We start from the raw sequence: 24,922 nt of genomic DNA, 5'->3' as shown, positions 1-24,922 counted from the left end.
CCGCAGTTTCTGTGTTTTTTGGGGTTTGTATGTGTTTGCATGTGTGTATTTCAGGAAATGGCTTCCTGGATTCTAAGCAGCTGATTGGTCGGCCCCATCGATGATTGGAGCTCTGAACCCTCTCCCCTCCCTCTCATCAGGGGAAACAGCTGTTTTTAATTACCAACTCCTTCTCCAGCTGGATAAAAGCCAGTGTTCCTTTGTCAGGAAGAGAGAGCTTCCTTGATGTCTTGTGTTGGTTGTTGCCCAGTGACAGTTCTGTTGACACTATTTGGTAGCCGCTACTTCTAGGGTATGTGTATGCCAATAGGACTGTGTTTGTGATTATTGAAATTGTTCCCAAAGTTTGTATTATTCTGTTTAACTTGTTCCCAGGGGGGGACGTCACCTTGGGAGTGTTTAGGCAAGAACCATGCGGGCATACATAACCTGTAGTATTTACTGTCTATGCACACTAGGTAAGACCTGGATGGACCAGCCCCTGTATTTTGGTTGGCGCGCCAGGAGGTTCTGAAAGGTTAGGTAAGTAGTGGGTAGGTAAGGACTCAAACTTTTACTTTCTTTGCTTTGGTTCCGCCCAGCCCCTTTTACCCACATTACCATGTTATGGAAATAAATTCCCTGTAAAAGGATATAGTCTCTGTCATCCTTACCCGCACCTACAATCACATACCTCTTTCACTCCACGGGGACTTGAGTTGTAGCAGGGTGTTGCGTTCCCTCCAAGAGGCGTACGTAACACGTCATTTAAGAACAAATCTTTATTTACAATGATCGCCTCCACAGGGCAAACCCGGACGACGCTGGGCCAATTGTGCGCCGCCTTATGTGCGACTCCCTATCACTGTCGGTTGTGATACAGCCTTGAATCGAACCAGGGTGCCGCCTCAAGCGCTGAGATTCAGTGCCTTAGACCGCTGCACCACTCGGCAGCCCCTCATGCAAGGGTTTGTCCATTATTAGCCTATGAACTAAACAAAACATTAACATTATATCAAATGTTTGCTTGCATATAATTGAAGGTCAATATTCCTGCCTTAATGTTCAGGAGAAAATGGCAAGGAACACCACAGGGACATTTTAATAGATATTGTCTGGTGGCTTCAGTATCGTATAAAATACTTGATGAAATTCCCAGACTAAAGAGTAAATAAAAACACATTCATGTTGTACAATTAATTATATATGGATGTGTTTGTCCAAGACAGTTTCCAGTAATCACTTCCAGTAAACTGAGATTGCCAGAGGCAAGAAGTAAAACATAAAAGCATGACCAACTGAGACCTTACTTATACTGTCCTGAGACCCTGGAGAAGATCTACTCTAGTAGCTATAGGTGCATGATAAGAGACAACTGTTTTACAAGAACAATCAATGACAAGTGATACTGACCTGAGAAATAGTTTGTCAGCTTTAATGTGCATTTGTTAGATTAACATCTGTAAATCTTATTTTGTTGTACTGTAGACTTGTAAAGACTCATGGAGACAACGTGTCATCTCTTTTCCACAACTTTATTGTCTTGATAAGGTCAATCACAATCATAACAGTTGTCCACTTATATTACACCTTCAGGTAATGAATCACACAGCTGGGAGATACAGGAGAATATTCACACATTATAGAGCGTGTCGGTCTAATCCTGAATGCTGATTGGTTAAGACCGCATTCCAGCCGGTGCCTATTCCACAAGCTACCACCGGCATAATCTATGATGTTAAAATGCCTATTTACTCTGTTTCAACTGACTGCGCAATCCACTGTCTCATCAGCCCAGCCAGGCAATTTATAAACTTGATAGAAGGATATTCACACAATCACATCACTTTGTACTAATATAACAAATGTACCATTTTAGTCTAGCTTTAGATAGTTGTACTGTTATTATAGTGAAGCTGAGACTGATATGGTTTGAAAGATACTGTTATTTTGTTTCAATGATGATACAATGTCAAATGTTGAAAAGACACATGTATTCCATTACTGGATGGCTCATATTTCTTCTAAATTAAACAAGCGACAGACACCAAAAGCAAATGGGTCTTCTCCTTGCATATAAAGGTGGCTTTGTAAGGATTCTTGAAATTGATGGAGGGAACATCATGACTCTGTAGGAATGAAATCACATGACAAGATAATCAGTCGGTTGAGTAATGCTGCTGATCACGACTACTATAGAGGAGAATCTGAGGAGTAATACTGCTGATCACGACTACTATAGAGGAGAATCTGACGAGTAGTACTGCTGATCACGACTACTATAGAGGAGAATCTGAGGAGTAATACTATTATAATAGTAGTACTAATCACTACTATTATAGATCAGAGTCTGTGGAGCAATCTGGCTGATCATTACTATTATAGATCAGAGTCTGTGGAGTAATTCTGCTGACCACTACTATTATAGATCAGAGTCTGTGGAGTAATTCTGCTGACCACTACTATTATAGATCAGAGTATGTGGAGTAATTCTGCTGACCACTACTGTTATAGATCAGTCTGTGGAGTAATTCTGCTGACCACTACTGTTATAGATCAGAGTCTGTGGAGTAATTCTGCTGACCACTACTATTATAGATCAGATTCTGTGGAGCAATCCGGCTGATCACTACTATTATAGATCAGAGTCTGTGGAGTAATTCTGCTGACCACTACTATTATAGATCAGAGTCTGTGGAGCAATCAGGCTGATCATTACTATTATAGATCAGAGTCTGTGGAGTAATCTGGTTGATCACTACTATTATAGATCAGAGTCTGTGGAGCAATCAGGCTGATCATTACTGTTATAGATCAGAGTCTGTGGAGTAATCTGGCTGATCATTACTATTATAGATCAGAGTCTGTGGAGTAATCTGGCTGATCACTACTATTATAGATCAGAGTCTGTGGAGCAATCTGGCTGATCACTACTATTATAGATCAGAGTCTGTGGAGTAATTCTGCTGATCACTACTATTATAGATCATAGTCTGTGGAGTTATTCTGCTGACCACTACTATTATAGTGGATATTAGACAGTGTTAAACCATGTGACCTTTTATCTGTGTGTCAATGATTAGATATATGATTCCTGCTTGATGTGATGTTATACTCCAACATGTTTCTGTTATGCTTCACTGATAAGCCAAAACATGCTGTTCATAATACTGTTTATAATGCTGTGTATAATACTGTTCATAGTACTGTTTATAATACATGACTTCAGACATTTGCTCTGCCTTCACTCCTACTACAGGTTTGTGTGATTATAAGACATGCCATTCTCCTGGTTAATTTAACTTACCCATTATGTTCATCATCTACCTATGAATAACGATGGCTACCTAAAAAGCAAAGAACAAATGATTTTGGTTATACAGTCAGAAGGTTACACATAGTGGCCTCATTGAATATGATCAAACAGGTGGATTGATTTTCATAAAAAAAGTTTTAGATTAAAATGAGAAAATACTATCCATTTCTATTGTATTAATCTACAGTAGATAGCTCACAGGGCATCCTGGACTTATGCATTCCATATATTAGATGATGTTAAACTCTTAATGTTGAGAGAATGACTATCTTACACTGATGGGTGTTCCTTTACATGACATGAACTTACATATAGGTATGTGTTCTCCATACTGTAACTCTCCATCATCACACTTCACCTCAATTTCTTCTATATTTGGTCGAAATCTCTTGTATTGATGGTAATATCCCTCTTTGCAATGAAGAGTCTTTTTTTCACTGTGCGCAATCTTATCTTTCTTGGGTAAATTCTGTAGATTGTACTCTGCATCAAAAGTGGAAATCTCACAAGGCCCTGATGGAAATGAAACCCAGTAATTTTTTCATTAACTTAGTGTACAGTACATATTCATACATTTATATACACTTGACATGTAGATATAACACCATGTTCAGACCAGTTGAAAATAATGTACATACGTAAACACTTTGGAGGACTCTGCCATTTTCCATTCAGACATCTGATGCTGCCTGTGGAACTCAGTGTAAACTGTCTGCTGCATTGGTAGGACACCTCTGTAATTACACCTTCAACATCTCTCTTTTCCTTGGTGAAATCTCCATTAGTAATGGGAGGAGGATCAGGACAGCTTGCTAGATTAAACAGGGATCATAATACCGTACCATGAAAATACATTACAATGATACGCTACCATGATAATAAAATACCATGATACAGTACCATGATACAATACCATGATAATACAGTACCATGATAATACAATACCATGATACAGTAACATAATACAGTACCATGATAATACAATACCATGATACAGTAACATAATACAGTACCATGATACAGTACCATGATACAATACCATGATACAATACCATGATAATACAGTACCATGATACAGTAACATAATACAGTACCATGATAATACAGTACCATGATACAGTAACATAATACAGTACCATGATACAGTAGCATGTTAATACAGTACCATGATAATACAGTACCATGATACAGTACCATGATACAGTAGCATGATAATACAATACCGTGTTAATACAGTACCATGTTAATACAGTACCATGATACAGTAGCATGATAATACAGTACCATGATAATACAGTACCATGATAATACAGTACCATGATAATACAGTACCATATTAATACAGTACCATGATAATACAGTACCATGATACAGTAACATAATACAGTACCATGATACAGTAGCATGATAATACAGTACCATGATAATACAATACCATGTTAATACAGTACCGTGATAATACAGTACCATGATACAGTACCATGATACAGTAGCATGATAATACAATACCGTGTTAATACAGTACCATGTTAATACAGTACCATGATATAGTAGCATGATAATACAGTACCATGATAATACAATACCATGTTAATACAGTACCATGATAATACAGTACCATGATACAGTACCATGATACAGTAGCACGATAATACAATACCATGTTAATACAGTACCATGTTAATACAGTACCATGATACAGTAGCATGATAATACAGTACCATGATAATACAATACCATGATAATACAATACCTGTCACGGCTGTTGTAAGAAGAGGACCAAGGTGCAGCGCGGTGAACGTACATTTTCTTTTATTAATAAAAATGACGCCGAACAAAACAAACACTACAGAAACAAACCGTGAAGCTAAAGGCTATGTGCCCTAAACAAAGTCAACTTCCCACAAAGACAGGTGGAAAAAAGGGCTACCGAAGTATGGTTCTCAATCAGAGAATACCGATTGCGAGCCAGACCTAATCGCCCAACATCAGTGCCTGACCTCATTAATGCTCTCGTGGCTGAATGGAAGCAATACCCTGCAGCAATTTTCCAACATCTAGTGGAAAACCTTCCCAGAAGAGTGGAGGCTGTTGTAGCAGCAAAGGGGGGACCAACACCATATTAATATAAGGGCACAAGTCGAGACCCATAAGCAGACACAGGAGGCAGATGGTTGAGCTCTAATATTTATTATAACCCAAGGGGTAGGCAAAAGGCAGATCGGGTACAGGCGAGAGTTCATAAACCAGGTCAGAGTTCAAAGAGTACAGGGCGTTAGACAGTCTCGAGGTCAAGACAGGCAGGGGTTCAGTAACCATGTCCGACTCCAAACAGTACAAGGCGTTAGGCAGGCTCGAGGTCGGGGCAGGAAGAATGGTCAGGCAGGCAGGTTTGGTGTCAGGACAGACAAGGGTCAAAACCAGGAGGACTTGGAAAAAACAGAGACTAAGGAAAAAATAGGAGCTAGGAGATAAACGCTGGTTGACTTGGCAAACAAGATGAACTGGCACAGAGGTGTCACATGAGTGACACCTGGAGGGGGTGGAGACAAGCACAAGGACATGTGAAACAGATCATGGCGTGACATTTAACGATTTTGGAATGTGATGTTTGACGAGCAGTTGTCCACATACTTCTGGTTTCAAGCAGACCACTGTGCCCAAGAACGCCAAGGTAACCTGCCTAAATGACTACCGTCTCGTAACGCACACATTTGTAGCCATGAAATGCTTTGAAAGGCTGATCATGGCTCACATGAACACCATCATCTCAGAAACCCTGGACATACTCTAATTCGAATACCACCCCAACAGATCAACAGATGATTGCCCTTTCCCACCTGGACAAAAGGAACACCTGTGTGAGAATTCTGTTCATTGACTACAGCTCAGCGTTCAACAACATAGTGCCCTCCAAGCTCATCTCTACGCTAAGGTCACTGGGACTGAACACCTCCCTCTGCAACTGGATCCTGGACTTCCGGAGAGGGGCCGCCCCCAGGTTGTAAGGGTAGGCAATAACACATCCGCCACACTGACCCTCAACACGGGGCCCCTCGGGTGCGTGCTTAGTCCCCTCATGTACTCCCTATTCACGCAAGACTGTGTGGCCACGCATAACTCCAACACCATCATTAAGTTTGGTGACGACACATGATGGTAGGCCTGATCACCGATGATGATGAGACAGCCTATAGGGAGGAGGTCAGAGACCTGGCAGTGTGGTGCCAGGACAACAACCTCCACCTCAATGTGAGCAAGACAAACAAGCTTATTGTGAACTACAGGAAAGGATTTGGCATGAGATCCTCAAAAAGTTTAACAGCTGCACCGTTCAGAGCATCTTGACTGACTGCATCACCGCTTGGTGCGGAAACTGCATGGCACCCAACAGCAAGGCGCTACAGAGGGTGGTGAGTATGGCCCTGTACATCAGAGAGGAAGGTCCAAAAATGTGTCAAAGTCTCCAGCCACCCAAGCCATAGACTGTTCTCTCTGCTACCGCAAGTTCAAGTGATAACACACACTTTCACACATACACTGCTGCTTCTGTGTATTATCAATCATGTTGCCTAGTCACTTTACCCCTACCTACAGTATACTGATGCTTCTGTGTATTATCTCTCCTGTTGCCTAGTCACTTTACCCCTACCTACAGTATACTGCTGTTATTGTGTATTATCAATCCTGTTGCCTAGTCACTTTACCCCTACGTACAGTATACTGATGCTTCTGTGTATTATCTCTCCTTTTGCCTAGTCACTTTACCTCTACCTACAGTATACTGCTGTTATTGTGTATTATCAATCCTGTTGCCTAGTCACTTTACCCCTACCTACAGTATACTGCTGTTATTTTGTATTGTCAATCCTGTTGCCTAGTCACTTTACCTCTACCTACAGTATACTGCTGTTATTGTGTATTATCAATCATGTTGCCTAGTCACTTTACCTCTACCTACAGTATACTGCTGTTATTGTGTATTATCAATCCTGTTGCCTAGTCACTTTACCCCTACGTACAGTATACTGATGCTTCTGTGTATTATCTCTCCTGTTGCCTAGTCACTTTACCCCTACCTACAGTATACTGCTGTTATTGTGTATTATCAATCCTGTTGCCTAGTCACTTTACCCCTACGTACAGTATACTGATGCTTCTGTGTATTATCTCTCCTTTTGCCTAGTCACTTTACCTCTACCTACAGTATACTGCTGTTATTGTGTATTATCAATCATGTTGCCTAGTCACTTTACCTCTACCTACAGTATACTGCTGTTATTGTGTATTATCAATCCTGTTGCCTAGTCACTTTACCCCTACGTACAGTATACTGATGCTTCTGTGTATTATCTCTCCTTTTGCCTAGTCACTTTACCTCTACCTACAGTATACTGCTGTTATTGTATATTGTCAATCCTGTTGCCTAGTCACTTTACCTCTACCTACAGTATACTGCTGTTATTGTGTATTATCAATCCTGTTGCCTAGTCACTTTACCCCTACCTACAGTATACTGCTGTTATTGTCACGTTTCTTCAAAATCGAACCCAGAAGCAGACCAGGACAAGGAGAGTAGGAAGAAGGTGAGTATTTATTTACAAGTGAATGTGAGTGGGTAGATACATCCAAGTGGCGTAGCGGGCAGCGGTGGTGAGTTGATGGGAGTAAATAGGTGGATCCAATGGGGAAGCGGAATCCTCCGATGACCAGGCGGGAATGGGGTAAATGATCCGGGTGAGTAACTGAAGACAGAACAAACGGAGGTAAGTTGAAGGCAAGCAAGACGTACAAAACAACAAAACAAATTCTATCCAACTTGAGGCTGATACTATGGCACAACATACTGTTCATGGCTAACGATCCGGCAGGGAATGGATGTCAGGTCAGAGCTTTTGAAGGGGAGAGGTGATGATCAGGACAGGTGTGCAGATTACTGATGGGATACAGGTGCGGGTGAACATCGATCTCCCAACAAGCTAATCTGCCCGGCAACCAGACAGGGTGCGTTCCAGGACACCGGAAACACACTCCAGGACAGAAACACAGGCAAACACAGACTCAGGAAGCGGGGTTCGTGACAGTACCCCCCCTCCGACGAACGCCACCGGGCGGACTACCTAGAGCACCAGGGTGGAGGCGGTAGAAGTCACGAAGCAGGTCGTCATCAAGGATCTGACGCCGAGGGATCCAACTCCTCTCCTCTGGACCATATCCTTCCCAATCCACGAGATATTGGAAACCTCGACCCCGCCGTCTGGAATCCATTATGCGGCGCACCGTGTAGGCAGGACCACCTCCGATCATCCGAGGAGGAGGAGGACGAGGAGGAGGGGGCAACAGAGGACTGATGAGAACCGGCTTGAGGCAGGAGACATGAAAAGTGGGGTGTACTCGAAGCGTTGCCGGCAATTTGAGTCGGACCACAACAGGGTTAATGATTCTCTCCACCACAAACGGACCAATGAACTTCGGTGACAGTTTCCTCGACTCAGTCCGTAGAGGAAGATCCCGTGTAGCCAACCAAACCTTATCTCCGATGGTGTAAGCGGGAGCAGGAATACGGCGACGATTCGCCTGGATCTGATACCGGTCAGAAACTCTAAGGAGAACCTTCCTGGCCCGATGCCAGGTCCGGTGGCAACGACGAATGTGGGCCTGGACAGAAGGAACCGAAAGATCCCTCTCCTGAGAAGGAAACAAGGGAGGTTGGTATCCGTACAGGCATTGGAAGGGGGACATCCCAGTGGCAGATGAAGGAAGGGTATTATGGGCATACTCGACCCAGGGTAATTGAGATGACCAAGAGGTGGGATCAGAGGAGACAAGACAACGCAGCGTGGACTCCATCTTCTGGTTGGCTCTCTCCGCCTGACCATTAGATTGTGGGTGAAATCCAGAAGTGAGACTGACTGTGGCTCCAATGGCCAAACAGAAGGATTTCCAGACAGCAGAGGTAAATTGAGGACCACGGTCAGAAACAATGTCACTGGGCAATCCGTGGACCCTGAAAACCTCCCTAACAAGGATCTCGGACGTCTCCGTGGCAGATGGAAGCTTGGAGAGAGGGACAAAATGAGCAAACTTGCTGAATCTGTCCACAATGGTCAGAATGACCGTGTTCCCAACAGAAGGGGGCAATCCCGTGACAAAATCCAGGGCCAGATGCGACCAAGGTCGCCGAGGAATAGGTAGGGGGTGAAGAAGCCCAGAGCTGGGCCGATTGGTACTTTTGTTCTGAGCACAAACAGGACATGCGGCAACAAACCTCCGGGTATCTTCTCCCATGGCAGGCCACCAAAATCGTCTGCGCAGTAGCGCCATAGTCCGAGCAACGCCAGGGTGACAAGCTATCTTGCTGGCGTGGGACCACTGAAGAACAGCAGAACGGACCGACTCAGGCACGAACAACCGACCGGGTGGACCGTTACCGGGGCCGGGCTGCGTCCGAAGGGCCGCCATCACATCCTCCTCAATCTTCCATGTAACGGCTCCCACGACAAGGTTCTGGGGAAGAATCGTCTCAGTCTTGGCCCCACTCTCATCCGTCTTGGAGAACATCCGGGACAATGCGTCCGCTTTGCCGTTCTTCGACCCAGGTCGGAACGTCAGGGAAAAATTGAAGCGTCCAAAAAACAAAGCCCACCTGGCCTGACGGGAGTTGAGACGTTTAGCCGATTGCACGTAAGCCAGATTCTTGTGGTCAGTCCAGACCACAAACGGTTGCTCCGCTCCCTCCAACCAGTGACGCCACTCCTCCAAGGCAAGCTTCACAGCGAGAAGCTCCCGGTTACCCACATCGTAGTTTCTCTCAGCTGGTGAAAGACGACAAGAGTAGAAGGCGCAGGGATGGAGTTTACCGTCAGTGGAGCTACGCTGGGACAGGATGGCGCCCACCCCCACATCAGACGCGTCCACCTCAACAACAAACTGACGGGAAGTGTCAGGTTGAGATAGAATCGGCGCGTTGGTGAATCGGCTCTTCAAGTTCAGAAATGCTCGGTCTGCCTCAGGAGTCCAACAGAATATTCTGGTGCAAGATGTCAGAGCAGTTAAAGGGGCGGCCACCCGGCTGTAATCATGGATAAACCTCCGATAGAAGTTCGCAAATCCCAGGAATCTCTGGAGCTGCAATCTCGTACCGGGCCGGGCCCAATCCCGAACCGCCCGAACCTTCTCTTGGTCCATCTTGATCTCACCCCTGGAGATGATGTACCCGAGGAAGGATGTAGTGTGGGCGTGAAAATCACACTTCTCTGCCTTCACAAACAGACGGTTCTCCAATAACCGCTGCAGAACCTGTTTAACATGCTGGATGTGGCTGGAAAGCTCCTTGGAGAAAATCAGGATGTCATCCAGGTAAACGAACACAAACAGACCGATCATATCCCTCAGTACGTCATTCACCAAACCTTGGAACACTGCTGGAGCGTTGGAAAGTCCAAACGGCATCACCTGGTACTCGAAATGTCCCATAGGTGTATTGAATCCAGTCAACCACTCGTCCCCCTCTTTGATCCGAACCAGATGATACGCATTGCGTAGATCAAGCTTCGTAAACACAGTAGCACCCTGTAAAGAATCGAAAGCGGAACTCATCAAGGGCAAGGGGTACTTGTTTTTGACCGTAATATCATTCAACCCCCGATAATCAATACACGGTCGAAGAGAGCCATCCTTCTTACTCACAAAAAAAAAATCCAGCTCCCAGGGGTGATGATGAGGGACGAATGAGACCTGCAGCAAGAGACTCCTTTATGTAGGTCTCCAGGGCTTCCCGCTCAGGTCGAGAAATACTGTATAACCGTCCCTTGGGAAAGGCAGCTCCAGGGAACAGCTTAATTGTACAATCATAAGGTCGGTGGGGAGGAAGTGACTGAGCTTTCTGCTTACTGAACACCTCACCCAACTCATGATATGTTTCAGGAACCAGGGACAAATCAGGAGGAGCAGACTCACTGACCCGACTGGGGACAGCATGAGAACAGGCAGTCCTGAGGCAGTTAGCATGGCACTCAATGCTCCAACTAGTCACCTTACCAGTCACCCAATCGAACGAAGGATTGTGTTCTCTTAGCCAGGGGTATCCAAGAACCAGAGGAACATGGGGGGAAGGCAAAATGAAAAAAGAAATAACCTCTGAATGATTCCCCGACAACAACATCTTAACCGGTTCGGTCCTCATAGTGATTCGTGCCAGACTACTGCCGTTCAGAGTGGTTGCTTCAATGGCTTCCGGTAGTTGCTCCTTGGAAAGCCCCAGCTGTTCCACTAAGTCGGCATCAATGAAGCTGTCATCGGCACCTGAATCGATGAAAGCGTTAATCGCTAAACTCTGATTCTTATTTATGAGGGTAGCAGGAAAACAAGGTCTGACAGGGCTCTTGAGAGGTTGAAACTGGCTCGCTAACAAACCTCCCAAACTTAACGAGCCGAGCAGTTTAACGGGCGCTGAGGACAAACGGAGATGTAATGTCCCGAGCTACCACTTCCTGACCCGAATGGTAACCGAGTCTCAGATTGATTAGATGGACACCACTGCTTCTCCCTCCTTCTCTCTCGGACTCTATTATCTACCCGAATAGCTAAGGTAACCAAACTATCTAGGTCACTAGGCTCTGGATAGGAGATCAGCTCGTCCTTGAGTTGCTCCGACAACCCCTGGTAAAAAAACGCTTGTAGTGATTCCTCATTCCAACCACTCTCCACAGCCAATGTCCTGAATTCTATCACAAAGTCTGCCACACTGCAAGCTCCTTGGCGAAGAGTGAACAAACGTTTAGCTGCGTCCTTACCTCGGACTGGATGGTCAAAAAGCCTTCTCATCTCTCCCGTGAATTCCTGGTATGAAGCCATGCAGGTCTCCTGTCGTTCCCAAACGGCTGAAGCCCATTCCAGAGCTCTTCCACGCAGCAGTTCAATAACAAAGGCTATCCTAGCCTTGTCAGTGGCGTAAGAATGGGGCTGCAGATCAAACACTAACCCACACTGCATAAGAAACGAACGGCATCTTCCCAAATCCCCTTCATATTTATCAGGCGTCGGTACCTTGGGTTCACGGAAGGAAACCGCATCAGACACGGCAGGTGAGATGGGTGAAACAGGTGGTGAATGAATCGCCGGCAAACTGAGCTGATCCTGGATTTGTGTCAAGCTAGCAGATAAATTCTGGATTGCACCCGCTATCTCCTGTAGCGTCGTCTTGTGTTGTCCCAGTGTCTTCCCCTGCTGGGTAATGGCATGGCAAACGGAATCCAGGTCCGCTGGGTTCATCCTTGGCCGGATCGTTCTGTCACGTTTCTTCAAAATCGAACCCAGAAGCAGACCAGGACAAGGAGAGTAGGAAGAAGGTGAGTATTTATTTACAAGTGAATGTGAGTGGGTAGATACATCCAAGTGGCGTAGCGGGCAGCGGTGGTGAGTTGATGGGAGTAAATAGGTGGATCCAATGGGGAAGCGGAATCCTCCGATGACCAGGCGGGAATGGGATAAATGATCCGGGTGAGTAACTGAAGACAGAACAAACGGAGGTAAGTTGAAGGCAAGCAAGACGTACAAAACAACAAAACAAATTCTATCCAACTTGAGGCTGATACTATGGCACAACATACTGTTCATGGCTAACGATCCGGCAGGGAATGGATGTCAGGTCAGAGCTTTTGAAGGGGAGAGGTGATGATCAGGACAGGTGTGCAGATTACTGATGGGATACAGGTGCAGGTGAACATCGATCTCCCAACAAGCTAATCTGCCCGGCAACCAGACAGGGTGCGTTCCAGGACACCGGAAACACACTCCAGGACAGAAACACAGGCAAACACAGACTCAGGAAGCGGGGTTCGTGACAGTTATTGTATATTGTCAATCCTGTTGCCTAGTCACTTTACCCCTACCTACAGTATACTGCTGTTATTGTGTATTATCAATCCTGTTGCCTAGTCACTTTACCTCTACCTACAGTATACTGCTGTTATTGTGTATTATCAATCATGTTGCCTAGTCACTTTACCCCTACCTACAGTATACTGCTGTTATTGTGTATTATCAATCATGTTGCCTAGTCACTTTACCCCTACCTACAGTATACTGCTGTTATTGTGTATTATCAATCCTGTTGCCTAGTCACTTTACCTCTACCTACAGTATACTGCTGTTATTGTGTATTATCAATCCTGTTGCCTAGTCACTTTACCCCTACCTACAGTATACTGATGCTTCTGTGTATTATCTCTCCTTTTGCCTAGTCACTTTACCCCTTCCTACGTGGACATAACTACCTCAATTGCCTCGTATCCCTGCACGTCGACATTGTACAATTGCACGCTGACACAGTGTGGCCAGGTGTCACAACTGGCAGTGTCTGGGAGACCCATCAGGCATCGCACAATTGGCCCAGCAACGTCCGGGATAGGAGAGGGTTTGGCATGCCGAGATCCATTTCGCTCTAGCGACTTGTTATGCCGAGATCCATCTAGCTCTAGCGACTCCTGTGGTGGGCCAGGCGCATGCACGCTGACACAGTATGGCCAGGTGTACAGTGTTTCTTCCGACACATTGGTGCAGCTGGCTTCCGGGTTAAGTGGACATTGTGTCAAGAAGCAGTGCGGCTTGACTGGGTTGTGTTTCGGAGGACGTGCGGCTCTCGACCTTTGTCTTTCCCGAGTCCGTACGGGAGTTGCAACGATGGGACAAGACTATAACTACCAATTGTATACCATGAAATTGGGGAGACAAAAGGAATAAAAAATGTATTTTTTTAAATTTAATTAAAGGGCCCGGGAGAGGGATGTGGCCCGGGGTCATACTTTGCCCCCCTTGACTTACCGTTACATTATTTTATGGGACTGAAACATAATTGGGGCGGCAGATAGCCTAGTGGTTAGCGCGTTGGGGCAGTAACTGAAAGGTTGCTGGATCGAATCCCAGAGCTGACAAGTAAACAATCTGTCATTCTGCCCCTGAACAAGGCAGTTAACCCACTGTTCCCCGGTAGGCCATCATTTTAAATAACAATTTGTTCTTAACTGACTTGCCTGATTCATTTTTAAATGTGAAGATTTTTTTCCTGGTAACTACCTTGTACCAAGATAACGGTACCCAGTGGTATGGGTTCAAATTAATCAATTATTTATAGCTAATAATTGTCTAATTACTATATGTTCATGTAAATACCTGGTACTTTCTGTACTTTAAAATACAGTCCTACAGACTTACCTTGGCACTCGATTGTCTTACTCCACTCTCCGTTCTTGCAAGTTGCTTTTCCTCTTGAGCCTGTGTTTGGGCCGCTAAGGCATCCATAATCTATTTTGTCCCCATTTTCATATCTCTCTCGGTCAGGAATCAGCAGCATTCTGGTGTCTGCACCCTCGGGTTTACTACAGTAATCTGCAAGTGAAGCACAGACATGGACAAATACCCTCCTCCATACACTCTTTTGGCTCCTCCATTTCCACCACATCTTGTAAAAACAGTGTAACGTGTTACTCTGTGTGGAAATATCAATCCAATTGCAAGGTTCGACATTAAAGCTTGTACATGACAAGTGAAAATCAAAATAGTCGGGCAAGCAAAATATAGACTTAAGTTGTTCGAATGGAAGTAAAAAAATGAAAATAATAACATCAAACAATTACTCAGATCAGAATTGAATCAAAGTGTCCTCCGGATGTGATGTGTTGCGCACTGTTCTCACAATTTGGGGCGGCAGCATAGCCTAGTGGGTAGAGCGTTGGACTAGTAACCGAAAGGTTGCAAGATTGAATCCCCGAGCTGACAAGGTAAAAATCAGTCGTTCTGCCCCTGAACAAGGCAGTAAACCCACTGTTCCTTGGCAGTCATTGAAAATAAGAATTTGTTCTTACCTAGTTAAAAAAAAGTTCAAATAAAAATAAAGCACATCAGAATATAATGATTGTATTGCATTGAGAGCCACGAGCAGTTTTTCACTATATTCGGAAAGTATTCAAACCCCTTGACTTTTTCCATATTTTGTTAAGTTACAGCCTTATTCTAAAATGTATTGTTTTTTCCCTCATCAATCTACACCCAATCTACACCCAATCTACACCCAATCTACACCCTATGATTACAAAGCAAAAACTGTTTTTTAGACATTTTTTGAAAAAAACCATAAGTATCACAATTACATTATTATTCAGACCCTTTACTCAGAACTTTGTAGAAGCGCCTCTGGCAGCAATTACAGCATTGAGTTTTCTTGGGTATGACGCTACAAGCTTGTATTTGTATTTGGCCCACCTGTATTTGGGGAGTTTCTCCCATTCTTCTTGTCGCTGCACAGCTATTTTCAGGTCTCTCCTTCTTTTTTTTCTTTTTTTCCCTTTTTTTTACCCCTTTTTCTCCCCAATTTCGTGGTTTTCAATTGTTTTAGTAGGTACTATCTTGTCTCATCGCTACAACTCCCGTACGGGAGAGACGAAGGTTGAAAGTCATGCGTCCTCCGATAAACAACCCAACCAAGCCGCACTGCTTCTTAACACAGCGCCATCCAACCCGGAAGCCAGCCGCACCAATGTGTCGGAGGAAACACCGTGTACCTGGCAACCTTGGTTAGCGCGCACTGCGCCCGGCCCACCACAGGAGTCGCTGGTGCACAATGAGACAAGGATTTCCCTACCGGCCAAACCCTCCCTAACCCAGACGACGCTAGGCCAATTGTGCAATGCCCCACGGACCTCCCGGTCACGGCCGGTTACAACCGGTTACGACAGAGCCTGGGCGCGAACCCAGAGTCTCTGGTGGCACAGCTGGCGCTGCAGTACAGTGCCCTTAACCACTGCGCCACCCGGGAGGCCTGGTTTCTCCTTCTTTACTTCGATCCTGACTAGTTTCCCAGTCCCTCCCGCTGAAAAACATCCCCCACAGCTTGATGCTGCCGTCCTAGGCTTCACCGTAGGGATAGTGCCAGGTTTCCTCAAGATGTGACGCTTGGTATTCAGTCCAAAGAGTTCAGTCTTGGTTTCATCAGACCACAGAATCTTGTCTCTCATGGTCTGAAAGTCCTTTAGGTGCCTTGTCCTTCTGGAAGGTTCTCCCATCTCCACAGATGAACTTTGGAGCTCTGTCAGACTGACCATCGGGTTCTTGGTCACCTCCCCGACCAAGGCCCTTCTCCCCCGATTACTCAGTTTGGCCGGGCGGCCAGCTCTAAGAAGAGTCTTGGTCTTTCCAAACTTCTCCCACTTAATAATGTGGAGGCTACTGTATTCTTGGGGAGCTTCAATGTTCGAGACATTTTTTGATACCCTTCCCAAGATCTGTGCCTCGACACAATCCTGTCTCAGATCTCTACGGACACACATGTCTTGGTTTTTGCTCTGACATGCACTGTCAACAGTGGGACCTTATTTAGAAAGGTGTGTGCCTTTCCAAATCATGTACAATAAATGTAATTTACCACAGGTGGACTCCAATCAAGTTGTTGAAACATCTCAAGGATGATCAATGGAAAAAGGATTTTGAGTCTCATATGTAAGTAAGGTATTTATGTTTTTTGTTTTAAACAAATGTTCCCAAATTTCCAGAAATCTCTTATCACTTTGGCATTGTGCGGTATTGCGTGTAGATTTGTTTATTTAAACCATTTTAGAATAAGGCTGTAACGTAACAAAATGTGGAAAACTTCTACGGCTATGAATACTTTCCAAATGCACTGTAGTGTACTTAGTGAGTTATTTGCTCAGTTTTAGCAATTATTTTGTCTGCAAACAGGTTTCTTACGGGCATGAAACGTCAAGGGGGATGTTGCTCCAGGAGAGAGAGCAACATTCAATATGTAATTGAGGGAAAAGCTGTTTTTTAAACAATTATTTTTAAAGAGAGTGGAGTTCCAGCTTTCTGTGAGTTTAGCACATATTCTCAACATTAAATAATAAGGAAATGCTACCACTTTACAAACAGAGAATCACATCAAATCAAATCAAATCAAATCAAATTTTATTTGTCACATACACATGGTTAGCAGATGTTAATGCGAGTGTAGCGAAATGCTTGTGCTTCTAGTTCCGACAATGCAGTAATAACGAACAAGTAATCTAACTAACAATTCAAAAAAATAAAAAAAATACTGTCTTATACACAGTGTAAGGGGATAAGGAATATGTACATAAGGATATATGAATGAGTGATGGTACAGAGCAGCATAGGCAAGATACAGTAGATGATATCGAGTACAGTATAACATATGAGATGAGTATGTAAACAAAGTGGCATAGTTAAAGTGGCTAGTGATACATGTATTACATAAGGATGCAGTCGATGACATAGAGTCCAGTATATACGTATGCATATGGGATGAATAATGTAGGGTAAGTAACATTATATAAGGTAGCATTGTTTAAAGTGGCTAGTGATATATTTACATCATTTCCCATCAATTCCCATTATTAAAGTGGCTGGAGTTGAGTCAGTGTCATTGACAGTGTGTTGGCAGCAGCCACTCAATGTTAGTGGTGGCTGTTTAACAGTCTGATGGCCTTGAGATAGAAGCTGTTTTTCAGTCTCTCGGTCCCAGCTTTGATGCACCTGTACTGACCTCGCCTTCTGGATGACAGCGGGGTGAACAGGCAGTGGCTCGGGTGGTTGATGTCCTTGATGATCTTTATGGCCTTCCTGTAGCATCGGGTGGTGTAGGTGTCCTGGAGGGCAGGTAGTTTGCCCCCGGTGATGCGTTGTGCAGACCTCACTACCCTCTGGAGAGCCTTACGGTTGAGGGCGGTGCAGTTGCCATACCAGGCGGTGATACAGCCCGCCAGGATGCTCTCGATTGTGCATCTGTAGAAGTTTGTGAGTGCTTTTGGTGACAAGCCGAATTTCTTCAGCCTCCTGAGGTTGAAGAGGCGCTGCTGCGCCTTCTTCACGATGCTGTCTGTGTGAGTGGACCAATTCAGAATGTAATTGAGATGATGCACAAGTGGAACGGAGTGGAGCGTGCTGTTTGTAGTGAATATATACTCTATATAGGTCTACCAACGGACAGTTTTTGTTGGACATTACATTCACTGTTCGATCAATTACATTGCTATCTAGCAACAACATCAATAACAACAACAATAATATTACCCAGCTCTAGACAGATGGTATTCTACATTTTTGTCTCATTCTCTGTATGGTAATAATAATGATACTAATGTATTTCATTTTGTAAAGTGTCTTCTTGCATCATACAACACAATTTGGACTTGAGCTTTCACACAAGTCAAAAATCTGTCTTACTTTTCCAAAGGACAAGTGGGTAATAAAGTTCATGTCAAGCCCTGAAATGTAGTAAACGCAATAAGCACTTCAATGTTTACAGTACTATAGTAATGCCATAGACATTAAACACAAGAAGAAAGAGCATCCCCACCCCTGTTTTGGTTAAAAGCTGAGGGATGAAATGTTTCCACTCTCAAATTCATAGACATAGCTATGGATACAAGGATAGACCATCCATGATATCAACATTATACTTTGAACCATCTATTGAGGCTATATAGTGTTTGTTTACATTTACTTTGTTTACAAACAAAGGAGTAAAACAATCTTATATTTTGGGTTATGATGAGGTTCGACAGTTGAACTGAGCTCAGGAGTCATTTATAAGTTATGTTCTTCAAGAATCATTTGGTACATGTAATTCATTTAGAAGTCCAACAATGGGTGTAGCAACTGCAGATTTCCCTTTTAAACTGACCTTTGCCCTTGATGGTCTTATCCCACTCTCCGTTCTTACAAGTTGCAAGACATCCATACTCCACTTGGTCCCCATTTTCATAACGTTCTCGATCAGGAATCGGCAGCATTCTCCTCCCTTCACCCTCAGGCTTACCACAGTACTCTGCAGATGAAGCACAGCATGTTTGAACTATCAAAGTGCAACTAACTACATTGACTGAGATGGTCCCGCTTCAAATGACATTCAGTTTATAAAGCCTTCATGATGCGTTCATCAGCACTACATAAATGTATTACAAATCATCTACAACAGTATGTCATGCTTTATAAATGGTTCATAAATGGGACATAACTGTGTGAAATAATCACCAATGTCCAATGTGACATAACCCACTATGTCAAATATGATAAAATAATCTCCCAGTGCATTACTCATTGGCTTAATCTACCAACCAATCATCTCTACAAGAACTTCCCCCATGTGTCTTGTGCATTAGTCGGTCAGACGTCTTGGCAGTAAAGAGATTGTGTTTGTAACTCTTATTGGGATAGTTTTCCCCACAATCGACCAAAGATTATAAGTGTGTAGTCTTTATTCATCTGTGTGAAGCCATTAACTAGCTCTGTCCTTTGATAATTAGCTAGTTGGAAATTAGGGCTTGTTGTTTTTTTCTCTCTCTTGAGGCTAGGGGAATGGTTTCCACTAGATAGCAAAACCACAAAGTCAAAATTGGTTAGGGTTAGGCATAAGGTGAGTAGTGTGGTAAAGGTTAGTATTAGGTTTAAACTGAAACTCGAAGAAGGGAAATTGTGGAACTGGGCGGAGTTTATGACTTTGTGGCTGTGTTAAATTTTTGCTGTCAAAGGACATGATAACAAATACTTTATTCAGTAAGGTCATTCCCATACAATTCTATGGTCACTCCCACTAAGGCCAACTTTGAATGGTTGATATCCCAGGCTTATATGTGTGCAATAGCCTGTGGACGAGGTTTGTATCTGGTCAAACACAATTATTTCCAGAAGTTTATTAAGGGTTGGTAACAGGCTGATTGGTCAGCTATTTGAGCCAGTAAAGGGGGCTTTAATATTCTTTAATATTCTACTTTAGCTTCCCTCCAGGCCTGAGGGCACACGCTCTCTAGTAGGCTTAAATTGAAGATGTGGCAATATCATCTGCTATTATCCTCAGTAATTTTCCATCCAGATTGTCAGACCCCGGTGGCTTGTCACTGTCGATAGACAAAAATAATTTTTTCACCTCTTCCACACTGACTTTACGAAATTCAAAAGTACAATTCTTGTACTTTTGGTCCGATCTACTTGAATGTGTAGTGCCAGTGTTTGTTGCTGGTATGTCATTACTAAGTTTGCTTTTCCTTGCCAATGAAAAGGTCATTAAAGTAGGTTTCAATATCAGTGTGCTTTGTGATGAATGAGCCATCTGATTCAATGAATGAAGGAGCCGAGTTGGCTTTTTTCCCAAAAATGTCATTTAAGGTGCTCCATAACGTTTTACTATCATTCTTTATATATTTGTTTCATTGTGTAGTTTTTTAAATTTAGTTTAGTCACATGATCTCTTAATTTGCAGTACGTATGCCAATCGGTTGTGCAGCCAGACTTATTTGCCAAACCTTTTGCCTCATCCCTCTCAAACATACTTTTTTTAAATTCCTCATCAATCCAAGGGGATGTAACCGTTTTTACAGTCATTTTCTTAATGGGTGCATGCTTATTACTAACTGGAATAAGTAGTTACATAAATGCATCAAGTGCAGCGAGGTGCTGGCTAGCGGAGTGGAACACTTCAAAAATAAAGGAGAGCCGCACCCTCTAGGAGAACAGATGCAAAAATATTTATGTCCAATGTTTTGACAGACAAGCTGTCTTCATCAGGGTATATGTCCATCAGGGTATGATGAAGACAGCTTGTCTGACGAAACGTTGGACATAAATATTTTTGCATCTGAGATCCTCGATTGTGCAGCTCTCCTTTATTTTTTACGTGCTCCTCATTACACACCACAGACCAGCAAATATTCTTTACATCATCAACATATGAATCACTACAAAACTTGTTTTTATGACCTTTTATACACTATATTAGGCCCAGCGTTTGGAACTTTGGTTATCCTAGATATGTGTCACGCCCTGGTCTTAGTATTCTGTGTTCTCTTTATTATTTTGGTCAGGCCAGGGTGTGACATGGGTGATTTATGTGGTTTGTTTTGTCTAGGGTTTTTGTAGTTTTATGGGATTGTGTTTAGTATAGTAGTCTAGGAAAGTCTATGGTTGCCTAGAGTGGTTCTCAATCAGAGGCAGGTGTTTATCGTTGTCTCTGATTGGGAACCATATTTAGGCAGCCATATTCTTTAGGTATCTTGTGGGTGATTGTTTCCTGTCTCTGTGTTTTACACCAGTTAGGACTGTTTTCGTTGTTTTCACGTTTCTTGTTTTGTAGAAGTATATTGTTCACATTTTCATCTTTCATTAAAGATGTATAAAGATAACCACGCTGCATTTTGGTCCTCCTCTCTTTCACCTGAAGAAAACCGTAACAATTTGACTATTATATTGTGATCCCTGCATCCTATGGATTAGGATACTGCTTTAAAGTAAATATTTGCAGCGTTAGTAAAGATGTGATCCATACATGTTGATGATTTAAATCCTGTACCGTTTGTAACTACCCTGGCAGGTTGACTGGCAACCTAATCCAGATTGCAGGCACTGGTTACAGTTTGAAGTTTTTCCCTGAGTGGGCAGCTTGATGATAGCCAGTCAATATTTAAATCACCCAGAAAATATACTTCTATGTTGATATCACGTAAATTATCATCTTCGCTCGCTTGTAACCGCTAGAAAACACAAAAAACTGCTAGAAACCACTAGAAACTGATACAGACCGCTAGGAACCACACAAAAGACCACACTTGCCATTTTGGCACTGAGTTGGTTTTTGGAGGGGATTTTTTTTGCAGAGTTTTATTATTTACTCTTTACGTTGGATGGCAACAACAACTGCCCGAGTTACACCAGGAACGCACAAGCCTTCCATCAGTGCTCAGACTGTCCGCAATAGGCTGAAAGAGGAAGGCCTGAGGGCTTGAAGGCCTGTTGTAAGGCAGGACCTCACCAGACATCACCGGCAAAAACGTTGGCTATGGGCACAAACCCACCGTCGTTGGACCAGGCAGGACTGGCAAGTGCTCTTCACTGACGAGATGCGGTTTTGTCTCACCAGGGGTGATGTTCGGATTCGTGTTTATCATTGAAGGAATGACGGTTACACCGAGGCCTGTACTCTGGAGCGGGATCGATTTGGAGGTGGAGGGTCCGTCATGGTCTGGGGCGGTGTGTCACAGCATCATCGGACTGAGCTTGGTGTCATTGCAGGCAATCTCAACGCTGTGCGTTACAGGGAAGACATCCTCCTCCCTCATGTGGTACCCTTCCTGCAGGCTCATCCTGACATGACCCTCCAACATGACAATGCCACCAGCCATACTTCTCGTTCTGTGCGTGATTTCCTGCAAGATAGGAATATCAGTGTTCTGACATGGCCAGCAAAGAGCCAGGATCTCAATCTAATTGAGCACGTCTGGGACCTGTTGGATCTAGGGCAATTCCCCCCAGATATGTCCTGGAACTTGCAGGTGCCTTGGTGGAAGAGTGGGGTAACAATTCACAGCAAGAACTGGCAAATCTGTTGCAGTCCATGAGGAGGAGATGCACTGCAGTACTTAATGCAGCTGGTGGCCACACCAGATACTGAATGTTACTTTTGATTTTGACCTCCCCTTTGTTCACGGACACATTATTCCATTTTTGTTAGTCACATGTCTGTGGAATTTGTTCAGTTTATGTCTCAGTTGTTGAATCTTGTAATGTTCATACAAATATTTACACGTTCAGTTTGCTGAAAAAAAACGCAGTGGACAGTGAGAGGACGTTTCTTTTTTTGCTGAGTTTGTATTCCTGAAGTCCTGTCAAAAACATAAAAAGTGAATATGGAATTGAAAGCAGAAATTGTCGTCACTTTCCCTGCGTATCAGAAGGGTAATGTGCTGTTTCCCTATGATGATGTACAATAGTAGCTAAACGTAGCAAAGTAAACACATCAGTTACGTTTGCTCACTTTGTACAGTCTAGTCAGTCTTACAGAGCAATTGGTGGATACTAACACAATGTGGGCACTGCAAGCATGTGAGAAAGTGAAGGAAAACACATCCTTACCAGTCTGAGCTGATGAAGCATCCACATTCACCCATACCACCAGACACAGCAGAGTCAGAGTTGATTTCATGTTGATCAAATGGTAGATGCAGTAAAAATGGAAGGAGTAGAAGATAAATAAACAGTTAATGTTAATGTTTGTCTACAGTTCCAGCCCCCAGGGAGCACTGAAGAGAACCACTGTCCAGGGGGACTGACTCAAAATACTGGAAAACTCCAATATAGAGAATTTAATCAAACCATCACTGCGGTAAAAACACAGGTATAATTTTAGTGAATGATATCATAAATAGGACTGGTGGAGTTATGTCACACATGCAGAGAGCATTTGTGAACAGCAGTTTTCAGTTCTTTCCACAGATTCTCGATTGGATTCAGGTCTGGACTTTGACTTGGCACTTCTAACACCTGGATATGTTTATTTTTGAACCATTCCATTGTAGATTTTGCTTTATGTTTTGGATCATTGTCTTGTTGGAAAATTATTCAGCCCCTTTACTTTCAGTGCAGCAAACTCTCTCCAGAAGTTCAGTGAGGATCTCTGAATGATCCAATGTTGATCTAAATGACTAATGATGATAAATACAATCCACCTGTGTGTAATCAAGTCTCTGTATAAATGCACCTGCACTGTGATAGTCTCAGAGGTCCGTTAAAAGCCAAGAGAGCATCATGAAGAACAAGGAACACACCAGGCAGGTCCGAGATACCGTTGTGAAGAAGTTTAAAGCCGGATTTGGATACAAAAATATTTCCCAAACTTTAAACATCCCAAGGTGCACTGTGCAAGCGATAATATTAAAATGGAAGGAGTATCAGACCACTGCAAATCTACCAAGACCTGGCCGTCCCTCTAAACTTTCAGCTCATACAAGGAGAAGACTGATCAGAGATGCAGCCAAGAGGCCCATGATCACTCTGGATGAACTGCAGAGATCTACAGCTGAGGTGGGAGACTCTGTCCATAGGACAACAATCAGTCGTATATTGCACAAATCTGGCCTTTATGGAAGAGTGGCAAGAAGAAAGCAATTTCTTAAAGATATCCATAAAAAGTGTTGTTTAAAGTTTGCCACAAGCCACCTGGGAGACACACCAAATATGTGGAAGAAGGTGCTCTGGTCAGATGAAACCAAAATTGAACTTTTTGGCAACAATGCAAAACGTTATGTTTGGCGTAAAAGCAACACAGCTCATCACCCTGAACACACTATCCCCACTGTCAAACATGGTGGTGGCAGCATCATGGTTTGGGCCTGCTTTTCTTCAGCAGGGACAGGGAAGATGGTTAAAATTGATGGGAAGATGGATGGAGCCAAATACAGGACCATTCTGGAAGAAAAGCTGATGGAGTCTGCAAAAGACCTGAGACTGGGACGGAGATTTGTCTTCCAACAAGACAATGATCCAAAACATAAAGCAAAATCTACAATGGAATGGTTCAAAAATAAACATATCCAGGTGTTAGAAGTGCCAAGTCAAAGTCCAGACCTGAATCCAATCGAGAATCTGTGGAAAGAACTGAAAACTGCTGTTCACAAATGCTCTCCATCCAACCTCACTGAGCTCGAGCTGTTTTGCAAGGAGGAATGGGAAAAAATGTCAGTCTCTCGATGTGCAAAACTGATAGAGACATACCCCAAGCGACTTACAGCTGTAATCACAGCAAAAGGTGGCACTACAAAGTATTAACTTAAGGGGGCTGAATAA

General features: G+C 43.6%; 1 protein-coding gene across 1 annotated transcript; it reads right to left on the bottom strand.

Moving 5' to 3' along the window:
* Positions 1–1,495: 1,495 nt before the first annotated feature.
* LOC116366739 (complement factor H-like) lies at positions 1,496–23,339 on the bottom strand. The gene is made up of 7 exons (XM_031818709.1): positions 23,213–23,339; positions 18,993–19,136; positions 14,510–14,683; positions 3,934–4,107; positions 3,605–3,808; positions 3,287–3,326; positions 1,496–2,108 (listed from the first exon to the last, which is right to left on the bottom strand). The coding sequence occupies exons 1-6, from the start codon at positions 23,280–23,282 to the stop codon at positions 3,307–3,309; spliced, it is 786 nt and encodes a 261-aa protein (XP_031674569.1). The 5' UTR covers positions 23,283–23,339; the 3' UTR covers positions 1,496–2,108; positions 3,287–3,306.
* Between the last annotated feature and the right edge of the window lie 1,583 nt (positions 23,340–24,922).

The sequence above is a fragment of the Oncorhynchus kisutch genome, unplaced genomic scaffold, assembly GCF_002021735.2.
Source record: "Oncorhynchus kisutch isolate 150728-3 unplaced genomic scaffold, Okis_V2 scaffold1564, whole genome shotgun sequence".
Classification (NCBI taxonomy): Eukaryota; Metazoa; Chordata; class Actinopteri; order Salmoniformes; family Salmonidae; genus Oncorhynchus; species Oncorhynchus kisutch.
The sequence above is the reverse complement of the archived record's forward strand: the minus strand, read 5'-3'. Positions and strand labels throughout refer to the sequence as shown.